The sequence below is a fragment of the Vombatus ursinus genome, unplaced genomic scaffold (assembly GCF_900497805.2).
Source record: "Vombatus ursinus unplaced genomic scaffold, bare-nosed wombat genome assembly UNPS02014811.1, whole genome shotgun sequence".
Classification (NCBI taxonomy): domain Eukaryota; kingdom Metazoa; phylum Chordata; class Mammalia; order Diprotodontia; family Vombatidae; genus Vombatus; species Vombatus ursinus.
This window is the reverse complement of record NW_020954589.1, coordinates 13109866-13130582: the sequence shown is the minus strand read 5'-3', so window position 1 is coordinate 13130582 and position 20717 is coordinate 13109866. Positions and strand designations below refer to the sequence as shown.

Genomic DNA, 20717 nt, shown 5'->3' with positions numbered 1-20717 from the left:
GGTCTCACTTTCTAGACTTTCAAAACCTTTTATTGATCACCTCTGAATAGTTTGGTATCTATGCCATCTTCCTTTCCTTGTCTAGAATGCCCATTCTACTACCCTTCTCTTTTTGTACTAACCTCTCATTTTTCTCACCAATTTATTTTGCTTAAAAATTTACTTTATTTACCTTTTCTTCCTTATTGTACATTACCATCCACTCTAACACCTTTCTTCTGCTTTAGTCCTTCCCTTTAATCCTCTGCTCTTTCAATTTTCTTTTCCTGAACATGGAAGTTAAAAGTAGAATCTGAACCGAAAATTGTTCTCCTTCAAAATGTCCTTAATTTCTCTTGAATTTCTCCTCTCAAAATTCTACCTCTGGCCTTCTTCACAAATCCAAATCCCTTTAAATCCCCTTCCTGATTTTCTTTTATTTATCTCATTCTCACTTCCCCTACTCTTTTCTCCCACAATCTTCTCCCATGGATGCTAAAAGTAATGGCAGAGCTGGGGTTCAAATCCAGGTCTCCTGTCTCCCAGCCTAGGGCTCTTTGCTCTACACTGAGTTAAATTCTGTTATCCTAAGTAGGGGTTAGTATATGGTTGTATGTTCATTCATTTCATTGAATAAACATTTATTAAGCGTGTACTATGTGCCAGGCACTGTGTTAAGCAGTGGGAATACAAAAAGATGCAAAAGACAATCCCTTCCCTCAAGGAGCTTACAATCTAATATGTGTGTGTATGTGCGGGAGCGTGTGTGCATGTGCACACATGAATTGAAATAAATTGCAAGTCCAACAGATTGAGTAGATAGAGTCCTGGAACTAGGATCAAGATGACCTGAGTTTAAATCCTGTCTTATGCACTTGTTAGCTGTATGTCTCTAGGCAAGTCACATAACTCCTATGTGCCTCAGTTTCCTCATCTGTTAAATGGAGATAATAGCATCACTTGGCCCCTGTGGTCATTGTGAGGAAAAAATAAGATAATATTTGTAAAGCGTTTAACAAACCTTAAAATGCTATAAAAGTGTTAGTTATTATTATTATTATTACTATTATTATTAGAAACCCATAGGAAGGGCTTTTTGTGTCAGAAGTCCTGGGTTCAAAAAAACAAACAAAAAAAAAAAGGGAGCAGCTAGGTGGTGCAGTGGATAGAGTACCAGCCCTGAAGTCAGGAGAACCTGAGTTCAAATCCAGCCTCAGACCAAACACTTGTCACTTACTAGCTGTATGACCCTGGGCAAGTCACTTAACCCCAATTACCTTAAAAAAAAAAGAAGTCCTGGGTTCAAATCCCAGCTCTTCTACTTACTATAATACGACACTGTGCAAGTTAACTTCTTTGGACCTTGGTTTTGTCCTCTGCAAAGTAAAGAGTTGGACCACATTCTCTTGAAGGCTCCTTTGAGCTCCACATCTGGGATTCCTTGACCATGTCTAGGAACTTCCTGGATAAAAATTTGTGAGGCACTGGAATGGATGATGGGGAGACCTTCATGGCTTTTCTTTTTCCTTTGAATATTTTGTTTTTATTGATAACATTACTTTTAATAGGGCAGCTAGATGGCACAGTTGGACAGCTAGGTGACTCCATGGTGCATAGAGTGCTGGGCCTGGAGTCAGGAAGACTCCTCTTCCAGAGTTCAAGTCTGATCTTAAACACTTACTAGCTGTGTGACCCTGGGCAAGTCACTTTACCCTGTTTGCCTCAGTTTCTTCCTCTGTCAAATGAGCTGGAGAAGGAAATGGCAAACCATTCCAGTATCTTTGCCAAGAAAACCCCTAATGAGGTCTCAGAGAGTTGGATTTGACTAAAAAATGACTGAACTTAGTTTTTATATAACTTCATTTCATTTCCAAATATATCCCTCCCTCTTCTACTACCCATGTAACAAAAATTTTAAAAGATAGCCAATAAAAAGCAGTCCAACAAAATCAACTAAACGCCCTGACCGTGGCTGAGATTACCTGCAATATTCCATAGCCATAGTCCCCCACCTCTGCGGAGAGGAAAGGAAGCTACGTTTTCTCAACTCTTCTACAGGATCACCCTTGCTCATTTTAATCCGAAGTGTCCTGATAGCTTTACAATCCAAGTTGGCAAACATTTGTTAAGCCTCGACTATGTTCAAGGTGCAAAGATAGGAACTTATTAAATAAGAAGTCAATAGATGAAATCTTCCTGTCTAGGCATAAGGGAAGAGGAGTCTGAGTCTGGCATACTGAAGGAGGTTGTGCTGATCTTCAGGGTGGAGAAAAGGTTAATGATAGCATTTATATAGTACTCTAAGGTTTACAAAGCACTTTAGAAATATCTCATTTGAACCTCATAACAACCCTGGGAGGTAAGTGCTCTTATTATTCCCATTTGACAGAGAAGGAAACTGAGGCAAACAGGGTTAAGTGACTTGCCTCAGGTCACACAGCTTGTAAATGTGTGAGGTTGGATTTGAACTCATGTCCTCCTCACTCTAGGGCCGTGTTCTATCTACTGCACCACACAGATGGGAAGGGATCTGATCTTACTCCACAATCAGTTCTCTATTAACAATATCTGGCTTTCAGCAGGTTCAACTTCCTAATACTCTGGTCCGGGGGTGTGACAGAGACAAACAGAGAGACAAAGACAGAGAAACAGAGACAGAGACACAGAAAGTGACAGGGACAGAGACACAGAGAGAGACAGAGACAGAGAGAAAACAGACAGAGAGAGAAAAGAGGGAGAGGGGAAGAGAGAGAGAAAATGACTTTCTTAAGGTTACAGGCCTATGGCAGCCTAGAGAGTGGGGTATAGAAGGGACTAACCAGGTAGAACTCCTTTGCCTGGTGTAAGATAATTGTTCTAGGCCTGATCCAGGGAAGGGAACCTGCAGCCTTGAGGCCACATGTGGCCTTCCAGGTTCGCGGGTGCAGCCTTTTGACTGAGTTCAAGTTTTATACAACAAATCTTTTTACTAAGGGGATTTGCTCTATGAAGTTTGGATTCAGTCAAAGCGCCGCACTTGAAGACCTAGAGGGCCACGTGTGGCCTCGAGGCTGCAGGTTCCCCACTTCTGCTCAGGTCCTTTCTGGTCTAGAGTTTGGGTCATGGACTACATCTATTGGTCATGAGCAAAAATCCCCTTTGTTTCTTGCTCCTAAATGTATTTCCAAGAAGCATTTGTTTACCACTGGTCCTTTATCTCACATTCAGACAAGTGATTATTCCAATTGGCCAATTAGTTCCTTATCTGATTTGAAGGCAATGAGGAAGTTAAAGCGAAACTGTTCTCAAACAAGCTTAACTATCACCTGCCCATGGATTTAGCTGTCTACAAACATGATTCTATAAATAGATTCATATCTCAGGTCTGGAGTAATTTCCTATATAAGAAGTTAGCCTGGGCACTGTTAGCAACATTGAACCCTTGAGTCAGCTGGGTTAGCTGACCTAACCTGATCAGACTGGAACTCGAGAGGAGAGCTGCTCTGCTGAACACACCTCCACGCATCGCACGGACCCTCAGCTTGCCTGGTAAGCTCAATTTGGAAATCATAGGCTCATGGGATTTAAAACAAAAAGGTAATGTGGAAATTAATCTAGTCCAGGCTCTTTTCACAGAGCAGGAAACTGAAGCCCAGAGAGTTTATTTTGACAGAAAGGGTTTCCTCCATGGAGAGAAAACAGACAGAGAGAGAAAAGAGGGAAAGAGGAAGAGAGAGAGAAATGACTGTCTTAAAGTTACAGGCCTATGGCAGCCTAGAGAGTGGAGTATGGAAGGGACTAACCAGGTAGAACTCCTTTGACTGGTATGAGATAATTGTTTTAGGGCTGATCCAGGAAAGGGAATGAGAAAATTGGAATTGACAAGGAGAGGAGATAAGACAAAGCAAAGCTTTGAGATCACTTTCTCTGCATTGCCTGGGAAAGGGAAAACTATCTGGAGTGGAAATGATTTGCATGGGAGATAGTGAATGTGGAGATCTTTAAGGGAGTTTGAGCTCTGCAGAAAGAATTTTCAATCAGTTATGGGTTGAACAAGATAATCTGTCCATTTCCTTTTACCTCTGAGATTCCATGATTTAAAAAAATTTTATAGAAGTAATTTTAATAGACTTTATTTGTATCTTTTGTTTTTATGTCACCTTGCTTTCCTCCTGTATCTCTCCGCTACCCCTTCACAGACATTCCTTATAGCAAAGAATATTTTTTGCTTTTTATTTTTTAAATCAATTAATCAATTTTTGGTTTTCCACATTCGCTTTTATTAGATTTTGAGTTCTAAATTTTCCTCCCTCCCTCCACTCTCCCCTCCCCAAGACGGCAGGCAATCTGATATAGGCTATACATGTATGATCATATTAAGCATATTTCCACATTAGTCATGTCATGAAAGAAGGATCAGAACAAAAGGGAAAAACCGTGAGAAAGGGAAAAAACAGCAACAACAACAAAAGACAGAGAAAATAGTATGCTTCAATCTTCATTCAGACTCCATAGTTCTTTCTCTGGATTTGGATAGCATTTTCTATCATGAGTCTTTTGGAGTTGTCTTAGATCCTTGCATTACTGAGAAAGGCTAAGTCTATCAGAGTTGGTCATCACACAATGTTTCTGTTACTGAGTACAGTATTCTACCGGTTCTAGCAGAGAATATTTCAAGAAAAAGAGAAAAAAAAATTACCCAAACCAATCAATATACATTGAAAATATCTGACACCATATGCAATATTTCTCATCTTTACAAAGGAGTGAGGAGAGGTGGTGTCTTCTTTGGGACCACATTTATTCTTTTGTAATTATGTGACATTCACTTGTGATTTTGTTGGGGGGGAGGGCGGGCTGGGGGAGGAGAGGAGAATGCATAATAACCACAATGAAGAGCTTGAGGGTTTACAAAGCATTTGTTAATTGGAAAGTGGAAACAGTGTTGAATTTGGAGTCAGAGGATCTGGGTTTGTAGGGACTTGAGGACAGAAGAACATAATAGCTATGTGACTTCAACAAATTTATTTATTTTTTTGACTTCAACAAATTTAAAAAGATAGAATGACTCAGAGACAAGGGTAAGAAAAAGCAGGGCGGACTTAGCCTACTTCACAATTTTATCTGGGGCAGTCCAGTCTGTATTGGCTTAGTGGGAACTACTGAATGTATTAATGCCCCATGTGATGCCCCAATCCACTGTTGTTGTCGTTGTTGTTGTGGTTGTGGTTGTTTTTGAGGAGGAACAATGACATCATGAGGGTGATATCTTGACTTGCGCAGAGTTGCACCAAGTGTCAGCCTCACTCCTCCAGTCGTGGGAGTCCAGTGGCAGGACAAAAGTCAAGATAATTGGCGATTGCTCAGGTGACCTTGGCCTTTCTAAATCAAGGTCATTTCCCAGATCTGTTTGTCTTAGCCAATGCCCATTCAATGACTAAGGATTAGGCGAGTAAGACCAGTGATTGATATTTTGGCCCCATTTCAAGATGTAGTGCTAGAAGCTATGGGAAGCAAAGTTTACCTGCATCTCTTTCCACTGGTACCATTGCCTTGGGCTTCATCTCACATCTGTTTTAAAGGCTCGTGAGGATACAGGATCACAGATCTGGAGTTAGGAAGAAACTCAAAGGCCATCTAGTCCAACTCCCTCATTTTCCAGGTGAGGAAAGTGAGGCCCAGGGAGGTTAAGTGATTAAGAGTTAGAGGTGAGATTGAAGCTTGGGCCTCTTACTCTAGGGTCAATCCTCTCTCTGCAATGGGAACTGACTGAGCTCCAGAGAGACTAAGTAGTTTGCCCAAGTTCACAAAAATAGTTAAATAGCAAAGTAGAATCTTCAGATTTTTGTGATTTCTGATCCAGGTATTAGCGTGACAGAGACAGGAGCTGTCATTCGCATGGTCGTGATGCTTAGGAATTATGTAGTAGAGACAGTACTGGAATTGGAGTAGATAGAAACCCCAGGTTCTGGTCCCAGCTCTTCAAGAACTTGGACAAGACATAATGAAGGGCTTGGAGTAGTTGGGGTCTGAGGTGCCTTTCCACTTTGACATTCTGAATGATATTGATGATTATAATGATGAGCACACGTGGCTGGGCTTAATTATTTAAACATAATCCTTTGATCACTCTAGTGACCCCATTCCTCCTCAACTCTTTATCCCATCACCTCCTTGTTGTTGTTCAGTCCTTTCAGTTGTGTTTAACTCTTCATTGACCCCATTTGGGATTTTCTTGGCAAAGATACTGGAGTGGTTTGCCATTTCCTTCTCCAGCTCATTTGACAGATGAGGAAACTGAGGCAAACAGAGTTAAATGACTTGCCCATGGTCACACAGCTAGTAAATGTCTGAGACCAGTTTTGAACTCAGGTCTTCCTGACTCCAGGCTGGGAGCTCTATCCACTGTGCCACCTAGCTGCCTATATAAATGCACACACACACATACACACACACACACACACACTCACACACACACACACTTATATAATGTATATACATATGCAAAAATGATATACATGTACATATATGTAAACATGAACTGTTATTATTATAGGTTAGAGAAATATTATGTAGATGATGCTAATATAAAGTGAATAAGAGAAGTCAAAGCAATAGGGCAGGCTTGAAAGGAACAAATCTTACCCCATAGCAGATTGTATCTTTGGGAATCTCTCTTTCACTCTTCTTGCTCTCTTTTCTGATAGTTTACCAGTGAATTTCACCAGTCATCAAAAGTCATGTGACTAGAAGCTCAGTTGTGTGCTTATGAGTTATTCTGAACCTTGTACCTGTTAGTCAAACCCAATAGCCAGTTTACAGTCAACTGCTCAGTTTCTGCGCTCAGTGATTTCTGAGATCATCCCGTGCTTTGCGAGATTAGGCAAGATGGAGGTGTTGTTGTTATTTCTCCTTTGTTTTCTAAGAGGACTAATGACTAGATGATAATGTAAAGTCCTGTGCACAAAGATGAAGTAATATATATAAGTCGCAATTAGGAGGATGTGCACTTTCAGGCATTTCTTTAATAAGGATGTATTTGTTTCCATCCATTCTCACTCTGTCCCTATCCAACTAAGGGTATGATTTCCTTTTCTTTTTAAAAATTTTTAAAATTAGTTTATTTTGAATTATCAACAATTACTTCCTTAGGCTTTTGAGTTTCAAATTTTTCTCCTACTCCCTCTCCACCTCCCTCCCCAAGACGGCATGCAATCTGATATAGGCTATACATATATATTCCTATTAAACATATTTTCACATTAGTGATGTTGTAAGTAAGAATTAGAACCAATAGGAGGAACCACCAGAAAGAGGAAACAAAACACAACAGAAGAAAAAAAATAGCAAATAGTATGCTTCGATCTGCATTCAAACTCCATAATTGTTTCTTTGGATGTGGATAGCATTTTCCATCATGAGACCTTTGGAGATGTCTTAGATTAAGGATATGATTTTCAAAAGAACTGGAAGAAATTGGGGTTGGGACATATGACCATGGAATAATACTTGCTCTTTGATCTTGGGCCAGGCACTCCCCCCTGACTTTAGTTTCTTTATCTGTAAAATGGGGGGGTTGAGGGGCAGCTAGGTGGTACAGTGGATAGAGCACTGACCCTGAAGTCAGGAGGACTTGAGTTCAAATCCAACCTCAGACCAAATACTTGTCACTAACTAGCTGTGTGACCCTGGGCAAGTCACTTAACCCCAATTGCCTAAAAAATAAAATAAAATAAAATGGGGAGGTTGAGAGCACACCAGATGACTTCTAAGCTCCCTCACAATTCTGATATTCTAGGAATCTATGTCCCAGTTGGTCATAGACCCTTCATCTTGGGTCCCCCTTAGCATATGGTAGGTTTCCAAATCTTTCCATTGCCTTCCCAACTCTGACATGGAGTAAGGATGGACCTTGTGCTATAGAGCTCTTTGATTGTTTTGCGTTCCTTGATCCAAAGTTTCTCTGGCAATGATAAGCAGCAGGGGGCAAAAAACACTGGATGGGGAATTGGAAGGTTTGGGTTCTAAGCCTGTCTTTGCCACTAACTCACCATGGGTCCTGAGCAACTCTAGAGACAGCAAAGGGTAGAAACAAGAACACTAGATTTGGAATCAGAAAGCCCTAGGCTTGAGCCCCAACTATACCACTAGCTTGGGGAAATCTCTTCCCCTCACTGATCCGTAATTTCCTTACTTGTAAAATGAGGATACTAAGACTTGATGTACCTGTTGGTTATTTTTCTACCAATGGACAAAAATCCACCTTCTTTCTCATCAATATATTTTGTATCAGAAGCAAAATTTTGATTAATGAATAATTGGAAAACCGATGAAGATCTCAGAGATTAGGTAATAAAGCATACCACTCCCACCATGGCAGCCGAAGAGGGCTAACGGGACAGAATATTATAAACATCTGATGAGGTCACTGGGTCGAATGTTTTTGCCTAATTGTTTTTCTTTGTCCCAAGGGAGCAGGGAGGAAAGAGGGAGTTGAAATGACTTACGTAAATCTAAAAGTCATCAATGAAATGTATATTGAAAGAAAACAACAGCCTTGAGAAGCAGACAGGACATGTGAGACAGTTTCCAGTTAAGGACTATCTTCCAGAGACAGTTTGCTTTGGCAAAATATACCATCAGTGGCACAAACATGGTGCCTCTACTGATTTGTCATCGGGGGGGCATTCATTTTACTTGTTTCCCCAGCAGTGGGGTTGGGATCTTGCTGGCTCTTCGAAGCTCCGTTGTGGCCAAGATGGATGCTAAATAGCTCAGTCTGTCATCGTAGGCCCAATGAGGACCAAACCTGTGGCTCTGGTATCATTAATTCTAACCAATTAAACTGAACAACTATGGGACAATGATATCATCATAATAAAAACAACAATAATGCAACTTACATTTATGTAGATAGCTCATTGGGATTCTATTGCTATCTGTAAACTTTATCAAAGGAGTTACCTACAGAGTGGAAAGAAAACTGGCTCAGAAGCCAGAGAGCCTAGATTCAAGTCCCTTTTCTAATGCTTATACCTGTTTGGCTTTAGGCAAGTCCCTTAACCTCTCTGAGCCTCAGTTTCCTCATCTGTAAAATGAGGGGGTTGGACTCAATGAACTCTCAGGTCCCTTTCAGTTCTAGGTCTAAGGCCCTTTTATCTCATTTGAGCTGAGGGAGGTAGTGAGAATATTAAGCCAGTTTTACATATGAGGAAACTGAGGCTCAAAGAGTTGCTTAAGATCACATAGCAGTATGATAATATGTTTTGCATGATTGAACATGTATATCAAATGCTTACCACCTCAGGGAGGGGGAGGTAGGGAGAAAATTTGGAATACAAACTTTTTTTAAATGAATGTCAAAAATTGTCTTTAAATGTAATTAAATGTAATAATTATTTTAACATATTGGTATTGTGTGTTAATATATAATATAATATAATACTATATCAACAAATAATATTATAAAAATATTTCAAAAAAAGAAAATTCTGAAACCAAAAGGATGAGTTGATCCTGAAAGATAATAAAAAATTCTCTTAAAACAAATTAAAATACAAAAGAAAGTGGAAAAAACCACCATGTGGCAGCTCAGGCACATGTCTGAAGCACTGAAATGGTGGTGTGGTATACCTTATGGGACCAGGGATGGTAGATCTAGTCGTAGGTTCTATTCTTCAATTTTGTCCCTAACTAAACTTGGGCACATCACATATCCTTTCTGTGCTTCAGTTTCTTCTTCTGTAAAATGAGGATAATAATGGCAACATGTATTCTTTCTACTTTAAAGGACTGAGGTGAGGATTCAATCACTTTGACTAAGCATGTGGCATGTTAACACCTCAAGAAGTTTTTATTCACAATGTTATCTTCTTGTTATGGGTTAATCCATTTCTTTTCCTGAGTACCCTCTTATCCAGGATTCTGTTTTCTTAAAAGAGGTGTTTATTTTTGTTGTAGCTGAAACAAGAATGCAGAAACAAAGGGCTTCATGGAAGGCAGAAGAGTTCTGGATGAGAAGAAAAGGCCATCCCCCAGACAGATTTCACATCTCCAAGAAGATGCCAGGAACTGGGGAATCTCAGAACCCACGGTCGCTTCACCGGGCATCAAGTGAACAAGTCCGACCCTTGGATAGGCAAGCAAACTTATTGGATGGTGATGTCTCTGTGGCCCCAAAGCTAGAGAAAACCAACAGGGCCACCAGTGATCAGGGTGGCCCAAGGAGTAACCACAAGGACAAGGTCCACAAAAAGGGCCAGCATGGGTTGTTAAAGACCCTGGTGAACTTCCTGACCAGGACAGGGTCAGAGGAACAGAAGGAAAAGGGAGAAAAGAAGTCAAAGGATAAATGCAATTCCCCTCAAGACCCAAAACACCAAGAGGCATTTGTAGACCCATTGGAGCCAACCTTTAGGGAAAAAGACAAGGAAAGGGGAGACAAAAAGTTAAAGGAGAAATGCAATTCCCCTCAAGACTCAAAACACCTAGAGGCATTTGTAGACCCACCAGAACCAACCTCCAAGAAAAAAGATAAGGAAAGGGGAGACAAAAAGTCAAAGGAGAAATGCAATTACCCTCAAGACCCAAAACATCTAGAGGCATTTGTAGACCCACCAGAACCAACCTCCAAGAAAAAAGACAAGGAAAGGGGAGATAAAAAGTCAAAGGAGAAATATATCTTCCCTCAGGGCCCAGAACCGCTAGAGGCATTGGCAGAACCACCAGAACCAACCTCTAAGAAGAAAGACAAGAAGTCTAACCTCAAGAAGGCCTTTTCTTTTAAGAAACATGGCAATGAAGAGGCCAAGAAATCATCAGGCTTGGATTCAAGAAGCCCTGAGGCACCTCGTAGGCCTGCAAAGCCTACTTTTCTTCCTTTGTGCATCAGCCATAGACCCGCAAGTCTGGCTACTCCTGGTAAGCCTGACCCGATCCATGTTGCTGTGGTAATTCTGCAGCTACCTCCTTCTCTGTCCCCGACATAGTCAGCCTTTGGATAGGATTGGTAACTTTTTAAGGGTGGAAGGTCCCATCTGTGTTTGTTTGCTCTCTTCTGAGTAGGCAGAGAATTGAGGGGGCCTTGGGAAGATCATTATGGCTACCTCTAGGTCATTCCCCAACACCACCTAGAGAAGCCACTGCTGGAAAGAGATTGGGTCTAACCAAATACATGGGCAGAATTGCTGTAAGGCACTACCCCCTCCCCAAGGGAACAAGAAAGGACGGTGGTGATAAGAGGACAGTAACACATTTCTGAAGTTTTCCTTATAATAGCCCTTCTAGGAAGGTAGTATCAATATCATCATCCCCATTTTACAGATGAGGAAACTGAGTCTCAGGTGGTCATATGGCTTGTTAGTAGTAGAGTGGGGACTAAAAATCTCCTGACTCTTTATTCAGTTCTCTTTACTGTGGTTTGTTTCTAGCTTCTCCCATTTCTGCTTCCTGGGTCTCCTTTTATTGTTTTATATAATATGCCCACTCACCTGCCTAGAAACACCCACTGGGAAGCTTTTACCTTCACTCTGCTCTCTTAGCATGGAGGAAAGCATCACTTAACCCCAGGAACACAAAATATTAGTAATTAATAACAAACAAATGCGCTCTCCATCCCAAGGGAACTATTCTTTTAAAAGAGTGGGAAATGTTTAACCCAAAGGAATGATTTTCTAATGGTAAAATTTCAGGCACCTAAAAGGGGTAGATACTTTGGGGACAGTGGAGCTCTCTCAGTGCTCCCTTCAGATCACTCCATGTAGCTATTCACCTAATCTGCCTATATGTGAGTGTAATGGGGGTTTGGTAAATACCAAACCACCTAAGATAGCATCACTCATGTGGAAGGTGCTGGGCAACCTGCTTCTGGGAGATAGTAGAAAGGGCCATCTTTGGTGGTTTCAATACATGCCAAACTCCCATAACATTAAAGAGAATTATTCTAGAGATTGAGGAGCAATAAAGAATGGGGGCAGAGGGAAAACACTTAGAAAATACTGGTATAGAAATTCAGAGAGGAAAGGGGAATTAATTTGAGTTCACTCAGTAAATCAGGGACAGTGGGCAGAGTGCTGGCCTGGGAGCCATAGTACGGTATACCTGGAAGAGCCTTTAGAGCCCTCATTCCATAGGTGAAGAAACTAAGGTCCAAAGAATTGTCAGTCAGTCAACATACATTTATTGAGCACTGTGTTCCCATTACCACATTAACCACTGTAGATACAAAGAAAAGCAAAAACAGTCCCTGTCCTCAAGGAGCTTACATTCTAATGGAAGAGACCACGTGTAAGTAACCAGGTATATAGAAGAAATATGCAAAGTAGATGGGAGATAATCTAAGAGGTGAAGGCACTAGAAGCCTGGGAAGACCAGGAAAGACTTCTTGCTTGAACCAAACAACTTGTCCAAAATCACACAACTGGAAAAATATCAGGACTGAGATCTGAACCCTATCTACTGTACCAACAACCAGGAAACCTGAGTTTTGCCACTTTCCAACTGTGTGCCTTTGGGCAAACCACCTAGGCTCTTTGAGCCTTGGTTTCCCCATTTGTTGAATGGGAGTGCAAGCCCCATCTACCTACCTTAAGAGGGCAATTGTGGAGATCATCAAGTGAGATAGGATGGATCTCCAAGCACTTTATACATCTTAGAGTGATACAAAAATGAAGGATACAATGATGATGATGATGATGATGATGATGATGATGATGATGATGATGATGATGGATGACTATATGTTGTCTCTCCTTTTAGCATGTATGCTCCTTGAGAATGGGGATTATTTTTGTTTGTTTGCTTTTCCTTGTATTCCCATTGTTTAACACAGTGCCTGGCACACAGCAAGAGCTTAATGAATGTTTGCTGACTGATTGACTTGTTGACTTATACACCATATCTCCTCTCATGTTAATGTCTTCGTGTGACATATTGGCAAGACCCAGAACCAGCCAGAAGACTCATTCTACCACTCTGCCCTCAGTTCCAGACTGGCCATTAAGCACATACGGATTTATAACACATTTGTTTCTTTCTGTTTCCAGACTCAGATGATGAGGAAGTACATGAGAGGCTGTTTACAGAAGTCAGGACTCCTGAGTCTACTGGACTTTCCAGCCAAGTTGGGCCGCCCCCACCAAAGGAGGAGCCACCTCTTAAGAGAGGTTCTGAATCTAGTGAGCATGACTTTAACCAAGGTCTTGGGTGGACTTTTGCTCTGAGACCCTGGGGTGAGGAAGCATTTTTTCCCCACTCTTGGTCTCATAGAATGTTAGAATTGATCTTTAGGTCAACTCCCCTGGGCAGGATTTATAAAACATTGCAGACTGTAACCATAAATAGGATTGTAGAGTTAGTTATAAGAGACCTTGGAAAGCAACTCCCTTATTTTAAGGATGAAGCCATTGGTACAGTCTCTGGAGTCAGAGGACCTAGGTTTCAATCTTACCTCTGATGATCTCTACCTTGGTAACCCTGGGCAAGTCATTTCATCTCTTTCCTCATCTCTAAAATGAGGGGGTTGGATTTGACAGCTTCCAAGGTCCCTCCCAGCTCCAGATCTGTGACCCTATGAAACTGAAGCCCAGAGACATAAAGTAATTTGCCCAAGGCTGCACAGTTGGTGGGTTGGTGGCAGAGCTGGGACCAAAACTCAGTTCTGACTCCCAATCCAGGGCCCTTTTCCTTCCAGTATGCTGCTCTCTGTCTTGTTCTTCTGGAGACCCTGGAGCAGGAAGAATTCCATTTATTTCAGAAAATTACTTGGGGGAACGGTGCGCACACTCACTTGGTCAGTGGACAGAATTGCCAGGCTGCCTAATCAGCTTAGTTACAGCCTTCCCTCCCCCTACCAAGTCCCCTTCTCCCCCAGTGTTCTGCCTGGTGAAAGTGCTGACTTCCCTCCTGAGATAGTTGAATTAGGTTGAAAGTCAAGAGTGGCAGATCTGAAAACAATATTGTCGTTTAAGGAGCATTTTTGGACACTAAAAAGTAACCTATCTCTCTTCTTTTCCTTTAGATGACATTATTATCCAGAAGATAGTTGCTCTTCTCAAAGAGCAAGGTGACAAGTACAATGAAAAGGTGAAAAGCGTATCCCCAGTTAGCTTCATTGCCCTAAAAACTCTGCTTATCCAAAGCCAATTCTGCTCTCAGAACCCAGCTCGGACCCTACTTTTTTCATGAAATCTTCTTACAGGATCACAGATTTAGAGCTGGAAAGAATCTTAGAGGTCATTAAGTCTTATCTCTGCATCTTACACCTGAGCTAACTGAAGCAAACAAAGACTAAGTGAGTTGCCCAAGATCATACAGCTAGTTAGGTATCAGAAGCAGGATTCAAACTCATGTCCTCCTGACTCCAAGTTCAGTGCTCTCTATATATACTACACCAGGATGCCTGGGATAGCCCCCAGCCCATAGTGTTCTCTCCCATCTCAAAGCTCAAAGCATGTATGCTACCATTTAGCATATAAAAAACCCTAAAGTGCTGTATACATGGGTTCTGTTGTTATTATTATTAAATTAGTGGTAACATGCCACTTAAGTTTTCTTTTATCATTCCATATGGAAGGTAGTCAAGTGTGGCAGAAAGAGCAGTGACCTGGGAATCAGGAGACCTGAGTTCTAGTCTTGGCTTTGCTACTCATTGTACGACTATCATCACCTCCTCCACCTGGACTCAGTTTCCTCTTCTGTAAAATGAGGGGATTGGACTAAATTGTCTCTAAGGCCCCTTCCAGCTCTAACAATCCAAATATCTCAGTCTCTCATTGAGAGTAGACTGTGTTTCCCCAGTTATATGTGTAAATTCCTAGTAATTAGTTTTTTCCCTTTTCTGGATTCCCCCATAGAGCAAATCAGAGCCTGCACAATCAATTGTGTGCCTTTGGGAGGTTTGACCCCCCCTGCATTACTCAACAATGGAGGCTCTGAACCTTCACTATAGCATATACAACTTGATTGAACATAAGTATGTGCTATGGAAAGCAGCATTTGTTGGCACCAACATGTATCCAAGTAAAATATTAAATTTCAGTATAATTCTGCAAAGCATCCTTCCTTGCACCCTATGGGTGTTGCACTCTAAGCAACTGTTTATCTTGCCTTGCTCTCATCCCACCTCTAGGGCTAGGCATAGGATTGAGCAGGTAAGCTTTTGGCTTTTTTTGGTTGGTTGATAAGTCAAGAACGAGCAATTTGATTTCTAAGATCTCTTCCAGCACTGGCTCTGTTATTTTGTCCTTTTGTGATGATGTATTTATCACTCAACAGTTATTTATTGAACACCTACTATATGCTAGACACTGCTTTGAGCTGGGATACAAAGGCAAAAAACATCTATGCCCTCAAGGAGCTTATATGCTAATGAGGGAGGCTATGTGGATACATACCAGATTCATTTAGACTAGATGGAAAGTAGCCTTAGGAGGGAAGGCTCTAGCTGCTGAAGGGACTGGGAAAGGCTTCCCACTTTCTACACAGGATGGAGAATGAAAGAGCTGGTCATTTGGTGAACAGAAACAAATTCAGAGTTGTTTGACTTCCTTCAGAATGCATTACTGGTGGATTATTTTGCTTGCCAAGTCACCCTGCCTGCCTACTTCTGTCTCTTTCTTTCCACTTCTTCTTTGTATGTGCCCAACATGCATTTAAAAAAAAGCCCTACATTGGTGATTTTGTTATTTGTTTTTTGGTCTGGATCTGTGATTTCACTGATGTGGAGAACTTCTGCTGTGGCAACTCTTCTTTCTAAGAATGTAGATTGACAACTTGTCTGTAACTTACAGTTTAGAGAGAGAAAATTGCCTAGAATTGCCAGAGGAGTTAAGAGATTCACCCATGGGCACACAGGTAGTATGTGTCAGAGGCAAGACTTGAACTCAGGTCTTCCTAATTCAGCCTTCTATCCACTATGCATGATCTCTCTCTCTCTCTGTCTCTATCCCTTTCTCTGTCTGTCTCTTACAGTGTGTATGTGTGTGTGTGCGTCTCTGTGTGTGTGTCTCTCTCTCCCTCTGTTTATCTCTATTTCTTTCTGTTTCTGTCTTCTGTCTCTGTCTGTCTCTGTTTCTCTCTGTCTTTGTCTTCTCTATCTCTCTGTCTCTGTTTCTCTCTATTTCTTTCTCTTTGTGTCTCTCTGTGTCTCTGTCTCTGTCTCTCTCCCCTCTCTGTCTCTGTCTGTCTCACTCACTCTCTCTCCCTTTGACCTTCTCAGACAGAAACTCCTTCTACCAACCCAAGTTGACACCTGTTCTGCAACGTATAGTCTTAGAGCCCAGAGAAGTTCAATGTCATACGTAGGGCCATAAAGTCATTATCAGTCAGAGGTTAGCTTTGAATTCACGTCTTGCTGATTCTGAGGTCTGTTCTCTCTGTCTTGCTTCCTCTTTTCTTCCTCATAGGTTCATGAATTTGCTGATCTTGGCTTCTCTATCCAGTGCATCTCATAGCCTGTTTCTGCTTTCATTTTCTGGGTGTCACATCTTGGAAATCCTAAAAAAAATTCATGCCAGGAATATGTTGAGAAACTCAGGCTTTCTCTTAAAACAGAGAAGACAGTCCAGGCCAGTGAAATGTTAAGATCTAAGACAGAAATTGATGTGATGTGTCCAGGGTATATTTAGTCCGCCAGCCCAGCTAGAACATAGGGTTTGTATAGAACAGAACATTGCATCTAGAAGTGAAAGAGATCTTAGAGATTAGACGTTCTTCACCTTTTTTTTGTGTCATGGACCCCCTTTGAGAGTCTGGTAAAATCTATGGATCTCTTCTCAGAAAAAAATTTTTAAGTGGATAAAATAAAATACATAGGATTACAAAGGAAACCAATTATATTCAAATACAGTTATCAAAATATTTTAAAAAATAAGTTCACTGACCTCTGTTTAAGAATTCCTTATCTACCACAGTCCCCTCATCTATCCCAACTTCCTCATTAATAAAGGAGCAAATATTTATTAAGCAGTTGCTATGTGTCAGGCAAATCTTATAGAGGAGGAAACTGAGCCCCACTGAGAAAGGAAATGATTTTTCCAAGATAAAAGGAGCAGAGCTAGGTAGGATTTGAACTCAGGTGTTCTGACTCAAAATCCTGTGCTTGCCTCTCAATGATGGGCTGCCTTCCATAATGTTGTCCTTTGTTTCTGCATTCTAGATCAAAGAAGACCCGAATTTTAGGGCAGCCTGGGACAGCCTCTCCTTTACCTCCATCCAAACCTTGGCAGATGTTCTGGGAAATCAGGAAGAGAACCAGAAGGAGCCAGAGAGGAGTCAAGTAGAGAGATGCTATCATTTGACCAGCAAATTTGCAGGCAACACTAACCATGCTGTCCACCGAATCATGGGCTGGAGAGACCACAGTGTTGCACACACATTTGGTCATATACATTGCAATAATGAACAGGTAAGTGGGAGCAAGGGGAAGTGGATGACACGGAGTATCCAGGAGCTTTTGTATGGCATGAGAAGATAATCTATGCTTTTAAAGGAGACCTGTCCCCAAAAGCAGGTCCTCCCTCTTCTGGCTCTCTGTTCATCCAAATCCTACCCAATGCTCACAGCACAGCTGTTTCTAGCTCTTTCACCAACCTTTCACTTATGATTCTGACCCATGCAAATCACTCCCTTCTCTAGTTTTTCCTCTCAGTTTCTATGGGGGTATAAGATATCACCATAGAATGGTGGACGAAACATTCAAGTCAGAATCAAAAGAGTTGGATTCTAGACCTTGGTTAAATCATTTAACTGAGCCTCGGTTTCCATACCTGTAAGAGTGGAATAATCCCTTCTCTGTCTACCTCACAGAGTTACTCAGAAAAATCAAACAACATAATGAACATGAAAGTATTTTGTATAGTATGACTGACTGAATGAATGAATGAATGAATATTTTAGTTATGTGCCTTTGGGCTGTAATCCCCTATAATTCAATTCAATTCAAGTTCAACACTCTGTGTTAGGCCCTGGGGGGAGATATAAAGATGAAATAAGGTACAGGTCCTGACCTTGAGGAATTTATCCTCTAATAAGTGGCCATAAGACTCCACTGATACAAGCAAAATAGGAAAGATGCAAAGGAGAGGTAGAGACAATGTGTTATGAGGAATATGAGGAGGGAGAGATCATTTCAGCCTAGGGGAGGGCAGGGAAGGCTTTTGCCAAAGGGAACCCTTGAGTTGGATCTTTAAAGATGGGATAGATCTCAGTAAGCAGACGCATGGAGGAACTGGGCAGTTTGGAATAGCAGAGGCCCAGGGACAGAAAAGACAGACGAAGAAAAAGAGATTGAGAATAGTCTAGAGTGACTGTAATGTAGAGTACATGAAGGGGAATAGTATGAGAAAAGTCTGAAAAAGCTATTCAGAGTCAAATGTAATCATCTTTATATCCCTCATAACACCAACGGAAAAAAAAATTTTTGCTGACATTTTGTTAGAAGCTGACATTTGTATCACAATTTAAAAACTTCACAAAGAATTTTTCATACATTATTTTATTTGATCATTTATAAATATTATAGACGGTAACTATATGGTTGGAAGATCTGAGCCAAGAAGATCTGAGTTCAAATCCAGCCTCAGACACTTCCTTACTACCTGTGTGACTCTGGGTGAGTCACTTAACCCATATTTGCCTCAGTTCCTCATCTGTAAAATGGGGACATACTGGAGAAGGAAGTGGAAAGCCACTGCAGTATCTTTGCCAAGAAAACCCCATGGACAAGGTCATGAAGAGTGAGGCATGATTGAACAACAAAAACAAACATTATTATCCCCATTTAGCTGGTTGGCAAATTGAGTTTCAGAGAAGTTAAACGATTCGCCCAAGGTCACATATCTGTCATTCTCAGGCTCCTTCCATTTCATTTGGACTTTGAGGTAGTGCAGACCTGGCTTCACAGGGTGATCTTGTGACCTCAGACATGCCCCTTCCCCTTGCACCAGTGTCTTCATCTAGAGAATTGGGAAAGGAGGACCACAACCCTCCTGTAGCCTGTAAATTGATTCCAGCTGGTGAAAGAATGCTAAAAAAAAAAAAAAGCTTGTCTTACTGGCCTGGGTTCTGTCTTCTAGCTTCGTTAACCACTTATTTACTCAGTCAGTACCTTGGATATGCCCAGCATTCATTCATTCATTCATTTACTCATTCGAATTTTCCTAGTCTGGCCTCTCCTGCCTCTCTACCTAGCCTTGGTCCTATGGCCTACTACTTAAATGTATCACTAGCCACCCCCGAGTGGGGCCAATCAGATCCTGAAGGGTCTTGAAAGGTTAAGACCTGTATCTCAAAATGTCCATTTTCTTTTCACAGTATAGGGAAAGTATGTCCTTCCTTAGTCCAGATTGAAGCCCAACCCTTTCTGTTCCTTCGAGTTGCCGTACAAGAAACAGTTGGAGCCAGTAGGAGATGGGAAGATGCTTTCTTAAAACCACAGGCTAATGCTTCATGGACCCGGTGGAAGCCATGAGAATAAGACAAAAGGCTCCCATGCCTTTTAAAACTATTAATTGATCAATTAGTCACTTCTTATTGAAATGGAGAATGTACTGATGTGGGCATCAAGTCAGATCTCTGGGAGAATTTCCTGATGGAAAGGAATAGTGACTCAGCCTGGCGAATCCTCCAGCTCATTTCAACAGACACCTCTGTGTGCCCTCTGTGTGCTAGGCAGAGCCCTTCTGGAGGATGAAAAAATGAGGAGAGGCATACAGAAAGCCAGCGGTAGTATAGTGACTCTGTAGTCCCAGAGTCAGAGGACCTAGGGTCCTAACTAGTAAGCTATGTGATCCTGGGGAAGTAATTTCTCTTCTCTGAGCCTCAGTTTCCTCATCTGTCAAATGGGGAGAAAAATACTTGCACTACCTACTTCACAGGGTTGTTGTGAAGAAAGCACTTTGTAAACTTTAATGATCTATAGCAATGGTTATTATTATTATTGTTGTTATTGTTATTATTATTATTATTATTATTATTATTATACTGAAGGAGCTCAGGATCCAGTGGGGAAGATAAGACATTCATTACAATGCATGGTATGATATTCTAGGTGCCATGATGGAGTTGTAAAGGTCTATGGGCATCTGGTATAGTGGAGAGGGGATAATGGAAGGGAAGGAGGGAGGAAGGGAAGGGAGAGAGAAAGAGAGAGAGAGAGAGAGTTAGAGTTATGGACACATGGGTCCCAACATCATCTCTGAAACTAGCTTTGTGACTATGAACAAAGGAGGTTCCTCATCTGTAAAATGGTGGTAGTGGGAGAGCTGGACTACATAGTCTGACACTACAGCTCTAAATCTATCATCCTATGATACTATGAAATTGAAGGGAGCTTCAGAGAGGGAGAGAACATTTTCAGCTAGGGGAATCAGGGGAGGCTTCATAGAGGAGACAACATTAAGCTGAGCCTTGGAGTACTGGTAATGTGAGCAAGAATGATGAGTTGAGGATAGCACCTAGGTTACAAGCTTGAGCGACTGGTTCCAGCCTATTTTATAGGTTTATTATATATTACTCTTTTTGGGAAGTAATAGGAAAGTTTAGAAGAGGAGAGGGTTTGGAGGGAAGGATATATTTTGGAAGCTCTGAATTTGAGATGTCACTGGAACATTCAGTTGGAAATGTCCAAGAATTAGTTTGTTACTGTAGCTGAGGAAAGAGGTGAGGGCTAGATCTTGGAGCTATCTCCTTAGAGATGTTAATGGAATCCATGGGAGCTAATGAGCCCAATAAGCAAGACAGTATAGAGTAAGAGAGGGGAA

General features: G+C 41.4%; 1 protein-coding gene across 3 annotated transcripts; it reads left to right on the top strand.

Annotated features, from left to right (window-relative positions):
* The first annotated feature begins 3283 nt into the window (after window positions 1-3283).
* Window positions 3284-19768, top strand: CUNH6orf222 (chromosome unknown C6orf222 homolog). 3 transcript variants are annotated; one of them, XM_027876620.1, is made up of 6 exons: window positions 3284-3507; window positions 9919-10878; window positions 13002-13121; window positions 13976-14040; window positions 17114-17362; window positions 19270-19768. In XM_027876620.1, exons 2-6 carry the CDS (start codon window positions 9930-9932, stop codon window positions 19303-19305), a joined length of 1419 nt encoding a protein of 472 aa, XP_027732421.1. In that variant the 5' UTR covers window positions 3284-3507; window positions 9919-9929; the 3' UTR covers window positions 19306-19768. The 3 variants fall into 3 exon arrangements, with proteins under 3 accessions (XP_027732421.1, XP_027732420.1, XP_027732419.1); XM_027876619.1 differs by having other exon boundaries at window positions 13002-13133; XM_027876618.1 differs by having other exon boundaries at window positions 13002-13187.
* The last annotated feature ends 949 nt before the right edge of the window (window positions 19769-20717 follow it).

Bases quoted from the DNA above. Each gene is read 5' to 3' on its own strand.
- CUNH6orf222 (XM_027876618.1), top strand. From the start codon at position 9,930: ATGCAGAAACAAAGGGCTTCATGGAAGGCAGAAGAGTTCTGGATGAGA. The intron at 14,041-17,113 runs GTGAAAAGCGTA...TCTGCATTCTAG, and splicing joins GTGACAAGTACAATGAAAAG to ATCAAAGAAGACCCGAATTT. The intron at 17,363-19,269 runs GTAAGTGGGAGC...TTCTTTTCACAG, and splicing joins TACATTGCAATAATGAACAG to TATAGGGAAAGTATGTCCTT.